We start from the raw sequence: 9,428 nt of genomic DNA on the forward strand, positions 1-9,428 counted from the left end.
TTTTTTTGAGACAGTGTCTTTCTGTGTCACCCAGGCTGGAGTGCAGTGGCAAAATCACAGCTCACTGTAGCCTCAACCTCCCTGGCTCAAGCAATCCTCCTGCCTCACCCAGTTAATTTTTCAATTTTTTATAGAAACAGGGTCCCACTATGTTGCTCATGCTAGTCTCAATTCCTAGGCTCAAGCCATCTGCCTGCCTTGGCCTACCAAAGTGCTGGGATTACAGGCATGAGCCACCACGCTAGGTCTAGGGTGGGGTTTCAAGCAAAACTAGATCAGTTAGAGATAATAAAGAACTGCCATTCTTCCTGCTCATCTGAGAGTCAAACTTTAAAAAAAAAAAAACTAATATTGATACTTTGTGCTTCCAAATAATCTCATGGAGAAAAGCTTCTTTCATTCCTTCATTAATTCAGTAATATGACTACCCCACATCTGCTAGGTGCTGGTGGCACAAACATTAATGAAGTGTCATTCCTGTGCTCAGAGAGCTGGGTACCTAGCAGGCTAAATACATCAGTGAGCAGAGGCTCACACCAGAAATAGGAGGGCTCCCATACGGTCACATACTGGTTGCTTTGGAAGAGGCATCTCCACAAGGGTTTGGAAGCATACAGGAAGGCTTGCTGGAGAAGGGAGCTTCAGAACTGAGTCCTTAAAGGTAACTAAAAGTTAGCCAGGAGAAGGATGGGGAGGAAAGAAGACGGGCTTTCCAGACAAGGGAAGAAATATGCACGGCCAATTCTGGGATCTGCAAATGGCTCATTTCACTAAATTAAAGATTGGTGTCCTCTTCCCCCTTCCCAATCCCCAAATTTTAATTTCTCTGGAGTCCGGACACACCTAATAATCCATGGCATCTTACAATTTTTAATCTTGGTGATAGATAAAGTAAAGGTTCAGGTTAAAATACGCAAGTATGAACGAAGTTTAAGTTTGTGTGGGCCCTTTTTATGGCCTTATGCTTAATTTTGTCATTGCAATTTTATGTTCACCTTCTTGGAATGGGTCACCCAAAAAGTATGAGCTTCAGGTCTTGAAAATCTGCATCTGTAATATCTCTATTGTGTTTTAGAAGATTGGTAATTCAGTAGGGCTAAAATTAGTGTTTGTAAGGAGGAGAGGATGAAGGAAGGGGAACAAGGATGAATGGTAAGAGACTGGAGATTCAGAATCCAATTTGGTGAAAGGAAGACATCCATTCTTCTTGGGGAAGAAGCCAGAAACCTCAACTCCTGCCTCTCTCCCATATGCCATGTCCAATCTAGCATTAAGTCTTACATATTTCTATGACAGGGACGCTTCTCTTTTAATTTTTTCCTCCATCTATAAGTAATAGGACTCTCTAGTGTAGACAAGCACACGACTATCTTGAACAAAGACTGTGTTTTCCAGCTTCGCTTGCAGGTAAATGTGGGCATGATGCTGAATTTGGATGTATGATGTGTCCCTAGAGTATCCTTAAATAGAAATGGTGTCTCATTTTCCCTCCCTTTTGTCCTCCCTGCTAACAGGAATATGAACCTGATGGCTGGAGCTGCAGCAGCCATCTTGGATCATGAGGTGATCTTAGGAATGGAAGCTGCAAATGGTAGAGAGAAATAGAAGCCTGGGTCCTTGCACTGTGCAGCACTATATTGGCCCTGTATTGCCTACCTCTGGACTTTCACTTGAGAGAAAAATACACTTTTATGATCACTAAGATACTATTTTTGTTGATTTTCTGTCACTCACAAAATCATTTCCAATTAATAATTCACTTTGCTTCAATTCCTGATGACTTTGCTAATCAGAGGTAGCAATATTTCTTGCCTGGCATTTTGAAAGAATCTATTAATTAATGTCCCTATAGTCACTCGTATCTGCCTCAGCCTCTTTCCAATTAGTTTTGCATACAATAGCCAAAGTGATTGTTACAAAATACAAATAGATTGTCACACATACCCCCTTCAATCTCATCTGCGGATTCTCATTGTTCTTAGTGTAAATTTATGTAGATAAAATGGCATGATTCCTGTATGGTCTGGGCCTTACCTATCTCTCCATCTTATCACATACCCTGTTCCTTCTCACTCACTATGCTTTAGCCATACTAGTCTTTCAGTTCTCACCTCAGGGCCTTTGCATGTGCTGTAGCTTTTGTGCTAAATGCTCTTCCTCCCCTCCTCTTCTTTTGCCTCTCTCTCAACCATCTGTTCTTCTGGGAAGGTTTCCCTGTTCTACATTATATCCCCCTCATTTTCCCCATTATATGCTCTCACAACTGCGTGTTTCTCTCTCTCTCTCTCTCTCTCTCTATCTCTCTCTCTCTCTCTGTCTCTCTCTCTCTCTCTCTCTCTCTGAGATGGAGTGTCCCTTTGTCACCCAGGCTGGAGTGCAGCGATGCAGTGAGTCAAGACTTACTTCCACCTTCCAGGTTCAAGCGGTTCTCGAGCCTCCTGAGTGGTTGTGACTACAGGCATGCATCACCACAGCTGGCTAATGTTTGTATTTTTCGTAGAAACAGCGTTTTGCCATATTTCCCAGGCTGGTCTCAAACACCTGGCTTCAAGTGATTGGCTTTCCTCAGCCTCCCAAAGTGCTGGGATTATAAACATGAGCCACCATGCCTGGCCGCCCATATTTCTCTTTTTAACAACATGTATCATAATTCTGCCTTTATATTTTGTTCCTGATTCTTTGGTTAACATTTATCTCTTCCCTGAGATACTAAGCTCCGTAAAAACAGGGATATGTCATTTTTTGATTATTATTGTATCCCTAATTGCTTTCTAGAATGTCTGGCACATGTCTGACACTCAATAAACATTTTCTGAATGAGTAAATGAGGGAAAAGTAGAAGTCGAGTCATGTAGAACTGGGTATGCCACACAAGGACCTTGGGAACTTTGTCCTCAAGGAAATATAACATGACAATCAAGCGTTCTTGGCAATAAAGTACATGCTGTGGAAAAATCATTTTTACTATCACTGTGCAGAGTACATTGGAAAGTTTCAGTGGCCCTAGCAGATATCCCAGTGGGAAATGATAAAGACTCTAGTTAAGTTTGTATTAGTTCTTGCTCTTTTTGAGAATTCTTCAAAGTAAATCGTTTGGGTCTCAGTTTTTTCCACTGCTGGTTTGGGATTTGGTTTTCATATATTGGTTAGTGAATTATCCTTGTTCATCGTCCCAATATGTTGCTGCTATTTTATATTTTCTGTTCTTGTTTTGTAGATTTACATTTTAAATCACTTTACTGTAGTTTTAGTGGACTTGAGGAGGAATAAAAATTCGATGTATGTGTTTAACGTCACTTTAACTTGGAGCTTCCTACATTTTCATTTCATTGTAGAAATTCTTCTTGTTGTTGTTGTTGCAATAAAACTGCCTTTCGGATTGGCTAATATTTTTGTTAACTGACAATATCAAATGATGGCAAACTGTGGATGAAAGAGTGAGAATACAAATTGGTACAACATTTCTGGAGAGCAGTATTTCTACAAAGTCTTTTAAAATGTACAATTTTTTTTTTTTTTACCATAGTTCCATCTCTAGTAATTTATTCTAAGGAAATACTTTAGCTGTAGGGATGTTCATTGCAGTATTGTTTATAGCAATGAAAAATTGTCCAACAATTGAGGGCTGATTAAACTATATACTTTCACAAGTCAGATATATAGTAATTAAAAATTGTTTTGTAGAAGTAAGCTTCTCAAACAGTGCTGCTCCAGAGAATACATGGTCATTTGCCAAGGAATATGTGAGGCCATAGGATAAACTTAGTTTATCTTTCTCAAGCACAAATTTTATTGGTGACTTAGGAGGGTGACAGAGGCTACCAGTTACCTATCCCAGTGTCCATACTCTTTCTTCCTCAGTAACAAAACTCTGATTTGTAGCAGAGTGTGTTGCTGCTTACATATAGTAAGAGTACATATTCCCATTCTCTGATGTAGATAGTTGTGGCTTTAGGATTACACGCAAACCAATGAATGAAGTGTTATGAAAGACTTTCAGGGAGGCCACCTCAATGGAGCTGACTCATGGGGTTGAGACGAGGGAGTGGGCATTTAGCTACTTTCTGTTCTTAAAAAAAAAAAAAATTAAATTATTCTTAAAGTGGAAACGAATACAGGTTCAAATGTTTGGCTAATTTTAACTTGAGGAGTATAAGAAGAAGAGAAAAAGAGGAGGGTGTGGGAGGAAGCCGATGTTTTATTTCTAAGAGAATCTTGGATGAGCTGATTTTCCTATACGACTAAGTCCAATCTGAAAAGGCTGACAAGTCTCATATAAATTGCTTGTGCTAGAGACTCTTGTGTTTTCACTGTGCCTATGGTTATTTCATTTCGTAGAACCCAAGATGCCCGCCCTCCTCCTCCTCCCCCCAAGTTTGCCTAAGATATAATGCGCAGGGTTTCAGGATTTAGAAACGGTGCACGCAGATTTCGGACTGCGCCTCTCTCTGATTTCAGAAAACCTGTATTGCCCAAGGCCGGGACAGAGTTGGCCCTCAAGTCTATTTAGAATTTGCCGGCGGAACAGCAATGACCGCTGGGCCAGAGCGTCTAAGACGCCCGCTGGGTACCAATCCCTCGAGTCGGGGGCGGTGCGAGTCGTCCCCCACGTCTGCGTAGCCAATAGCTCGGGACAGGAGCGGGAGGGGCGTGGCGGATCCTGCAGGCGGCGCCGTGATTGGTACGCAGGCTCCCGCTGCCCGCGAGGCTGCCCTAAAGTCTTGCTCACGAGAACTCCAGGCGAGTGCGGATCTACAAAGTTTGTCCGCTCCGGGGCACCGTAGTGACTTTTAGCCTGGCCGGGCGGGCTGGACTCCGCTGGGCTGGGTTGGGCTGGGCTGGGCTACGCGGCTGGAGCCGGGTTCAGCCCAGACTGAGACCCTGATGGCTGCGGTGTTTCTGGTGACCCTCTATGAATACTCGCCGCTTTTCTACATCGCGGTGGTGTTTACCTGCTTCATCGTGACCACCGGCCTGGTACTGGGATGGTAAGGGTCCCAGGAGTGAGAGACGAAGGGGCGGACACTCCGGGAGTGGGGTCGCGACAAACTGCAGGGGGCACAGGAGCCGGAGGGCCGCGGGCCCGAGGACGTCGGGGATCCGGTGTCCCCCGGTGCCGGGGACTCCGACTTTCTCTGCGAGGAAAACAAGGTGGACGCTGCACCTGCGTCACTGCCCAGCATCACCGTTTGGTCCGCGTCGCTTGGGGCACCTTGGGGTGGTACCGGATTGGGGTGTTTTACTCAGCTTTGTTTGTAGGCGATAAAGCAGCCAGGAGGGGCTTGGTCTCGGTGTTGGGAGAAAGTGCTTCTCCGTTTGGCGTCTGTCCTGGATTCGGGCCTACTGTGTGTTTGGAATGAGTCAGTCAGCTGTGCTACAGTGCACAGACTGGATGGACAGTGAGCGAGGTTCCTAGTTGTGATTCTGACCTGAGTGGAGCCCTTAGCCTCAGATCTTTCAGCGTAACTTGTAACTGAACTGTTACCATTTGAGAGTTTAAAGGTTTCTATGTAGATTCCACACCTTTTGAAGTACTATTTAAGTCGATAGAATTGTAAAATCATAATTTTAGAGCTGGAAGAGACCTTAGAAATAAGTTACATTGAGGACAGCACAATTGCCTATTGGATACAAGTAGAATGGACTGTTAGATAACCGCTGAGCAATTCTAGCCTAGCGGTTCAGTTTCTCACTTGAGGAGATGCTGTTGTATCATGTTTAGACAAGGCTTGTAAATAATAGCGAGTTGAAACCGTGTTACTAGCCCACAGCAGTTTTTCTAGGCCACAGCCTCCGGAGTCCCTTTGAGAAGATGATAGTTACAAAAAGATCAAACAGCAATTCTAAGTGGATAACAGCCATAGTCTGAAGAGGTCAGAGAAGACTCTGTTGAAGAGAGAGACATGAGCTGGATTTCGGAGAATGAGTATTTTTAAAAATAAATGGAATCAAATGTATATAGTAGTGAAGAAGAGGCATTTCAGAGAAGGCAGTCTGGGCATGAGCAGAGGGGCAGAGGAGAACATGTTAGTGAATAAAGAAGGCTATGGAAAACGAATTTTAAAATAGCCTTTGGTTGCATTTATTTGATTGCCTTAAAGAACACGGACCCTTGTCAGTTTACGAAAATATATGCCATCTTTAGGAAGTGACCAAAGTTTTGACATTTCCACTTTGCCCCTCACCCTACTAGCAATAGAGCCTAGAATTCCTTGCCTTGTTTGTGGGTGAGGATTGGAAATACAAATTACTTGTATGTGAGAATAAGATTGGAAAACAAAGACCAATCTTACACAATTGGTTATTGACCCATCAGATTTTATTGATATTGTTCATTACATGAAAGTTTGTCATTGGAATTATTGGAAGGTGCTGCCTGTGTGAGAAAAGCAGTCTTAACACAAGATTTTTAAATGACTATAATGTTAGTGTTATTCTCTTAATGAAACATAATTTTTCTCCACTAAGGAAAATAGTAACTAGTTGATAATTGCCTTATGTGCTTTAATTTTTATTTTAAATAGGCCAACTAATTAGATATCTTAGATACCAATCTTTAGTATTGGGAAGAGGCTAGGCAGGAGCCTTATGTTTGTAGTGGTTAACAGACAGACTTTGGAGTCAGACAGTTTCAAATCCTGGCTCTGCCAGCTTTAAGACTTGGTTTGAAAATTTAATAACTGCCAAATCACCCCATTTGGGTAAGAGTTTTACAAGAGTGGAAGCCCATGGAGTCGTAGAACATTTGGAAGTCTGGGCTAAGCACTGCCGAGGCCAGAAGACCATTTAAATGCCAGTCACTTTCATCGTGATTTAGGTCTAACCAGTAACCTTGAGCCTAACCCAGCCATTCTCTCCATCTGAGTTAGCTTTGCCCCTGTAGATAAGCTTTTTACCATGTTTATTTGCAAACTTAAGCCAAGGCCACATATTTATGGACTAGAAGTGATGAAAACTTGGACACCATGTAGATCTCATAAAAACATCTTTCTAATAGTACCCCAGTCAGAAGGGCAGACTAGTTAATGTACATGTTTTTCACCCTTCTCATTGTTTTGTTTTGTTTTAACTTCCCATAATACCATCCCTATTGGTCATGTGTTTTCTCTGTCATGGTTTTCCCCTTAGTACTGCTCTGAGTTTTTCACCATTTGCTTCTTTCCACTGTTTACCATGTCCACCTGCACTGTGTGGTAGTGGAAAAAGAACAGGAGCATCTGGTTATTGGAATCCCAATAGCAATAGCAAAGAGGCATGCAACTGGAAGTATAGTATTTTTCTTTTACCATATGATGGTTTCTGTGAGCTCTGATAGCTTCTGCCAGGCACTGAGCACAAAGACACCCAAAAGGCCATTTACACCCTTTAACAATTTCAAATAATCAGGGACCATGACTCAGTAACTACTCCCAGCCTCCTCTTGACTGCAGTTTATTAAGCTGTTGACCTCGACTTCATACCACCCTCTGCCTTGTGAATCTAGGGCAGAACTCTAAACTACATTTCTTCTTTGCAAGCTGACTACCTATTGGGCCTTGCCAACAAGGGAGGGAGACTGGAAGGCTGGAAGGGATGAAGAGACATGCTGCTTTCTGTTGATTTCTTTTCTTGTCTTTCACTTGCCACAATAATGCCTCCCTCTGGCATTAATAGTTGGTCCCACTTGTTCCAGTTTATGCTTCCCTACTCCGCTAGAATCAGCCTTATGCACTCCCTTAAAGCTACCAGTATCCTTTCCTCAGGTCTGAGTCCTGAGCTCCATAGTCTCTTCTCCAAAGTTCTAAACTATATAATTTTCTTTATTCTCTTTTCTCTGTTCCCTTGTCCTAGGAGTGATAGCTGCTTCCTGCTGTTGCTACTTCTTATCAAATAAGTAGCGACTCAGTGTCCTCTGTCTTTTAAGTTCTTCAACATATGGTTAACATTATTCATATTAAAATTTCTCTTTGTTGATGCTGATAACTTAAAAAATAAAATCTCTTTGTTAAAATAACAGATGCAGTTTCAGACTCCTGCATGGACTGCGACTGATAAATTGTCACTAAGAATGAGATTCTGGTGAGAAAACTTTCAAAGATAGAATTTGGGGGTCGGTTTGGTAAACTTTAGCTCTTTGCCAGTGGGAAATAATCTAGTAACCCACTACATATAGTGGCATCACAATCAAATTATTATATTTGGTTGGTTGTGGTAAAATTATTTCTGAAGCAGTGCGCTGGAGGACCAAGTGGCTAAAGGGCTTGCCTGTTATGGCAGTAATGGTGACTACAGGGACTGAGGGAGAAGTGAGATGGGGGCTTCTGTGTTCCCTGGAGCACTAACAGAAAGAAAATGACAAAGTCAGGTCTTCAAACTGTTAGATTGGTCAATTATTAGAGAATCAGAAAGTTTCTGTGGCTCTAAAGCACTTTATTTTGTCTTGCCAAAAATTGAACACAGTTTTATTTATTTTGTTTTTGAGACAGAGTCTTTTTCAGTTGCCCAGGCTGGAGCAGTGGTGTGGTCTTGGCTCTCTGCCTGTAATCCCAGCACTTTGGGAGGCCAGGGCGGGCAGATCTTTGAGGTCAGGAGTTCAAGACCAGCCTGGCCAATATGGTGAAACCCCATGTCTCCTAAAAATACAAAAATTAGCTGGGCATGGTGGCGGGTGCCTAAACACAGTTTTAATTACACTAGGAATAGAATAACCTGGCTTTTGTCGGTGTCTCATGTAGAATATTTATTGGAAAGAAGTGGAACCCTGAGACTTGGAATGGGGACAATCTAGGTAGACATGGACAGAGTTGAGAATCTTGAAAAAAACTCCAGTCACTCGGAGCATCCATTGTTGACAGAAGCCGCTTACTTTCCATGTGTGAGAAAATTAGCCTTTTCTTGCTTGAAGATCCTGTAATAACCTCACCTAGGGCAGTTGCTTTACAAAGGCTATCCACACTTAAGACCTACCTCTATTGTCTTGTCTTGAAGCCCAGATCTCTGCATGTTGTGTAGTATAGGGACACAATCTGATCTGATTAGAAATAGTTCGTCCTTGAAAAGAATTGCAAAATTTTGCTAATGTGTATCTGTGGAATCCTGGGAATATATGTGAGGATGGATTGTAAATTTGTTAAGCCAGAGAATAGAATGTAACACTAGATCAGATCATATTGATTGATCTGGGTATATTCTCAAGAAATTCTGCATCTAAAGTGTTAACTCATACTTGTTTGGTTGATAGAAACTTGGACTCATTGGTGGCCTGTATTTTATAAGGTTGAGATTTCTGTTGTTTTTGTTTTTAAACATTTATTTTAGGTTTAGAGGTACATGCGAAGGTTTGTTACATGGGTAAACTCGTGTCATGGTTTTGTTGTACAGATCATTTCATCACCCAGGTATTAATCCTCCCTAATAGTTATTAATAGTTATCTTTCTTTTTTTTTTTT

General features: G+C 42.0%; 1 protein-coding gene across 2 annotated transcripts in view; it reads left to right on the forward strand.

Annotated features, from left to right (window-relative positions):
• The first annotated feature begins 4,728 nt into the window (after positions 1-4,728).
• CGRRF1 (cell growth regulator with ring finger domain 1) overlaps positions 4,729-9,428 on the forward strand; it is a 28,581-nt gene continuing 23,881 nt past the window's right edge. Inside the window, exon 1 of one of the 2 annotated variants that reach the window (XM_017509136.2) lies at positions 4,729-4,988. In XM_017509136.2, coding sequence (XP_017364625.1) covers positions 4,885-4,988 — 104 coding nt within the window. In that variant the 5' untranslated portion in view covers positions 4,729-4,884. The remainder of the gene's footprint in view (positions 4,989-9,428) is intronic. The other variant, XM_017509135.2, reaches the window with a different exon arrangement.

The sequence above is a fragment of the Cebus imitator genome, unplaced genomic scaffold, assembly GCF_001604975.1.
Source record: "Cebus imitator isolate Cc_AM_T3 unplaced genomic scaffold, Cebus_imitator-1.0 Scaffold407, whole genome shotgun sequence".
NCBI classification, from domain to species: domain Eukaryota; kingdom Metazoa; phylum Chordata; class Mammalia; order Primates; family Cebidae; genus Cebus; species Cebus imitator.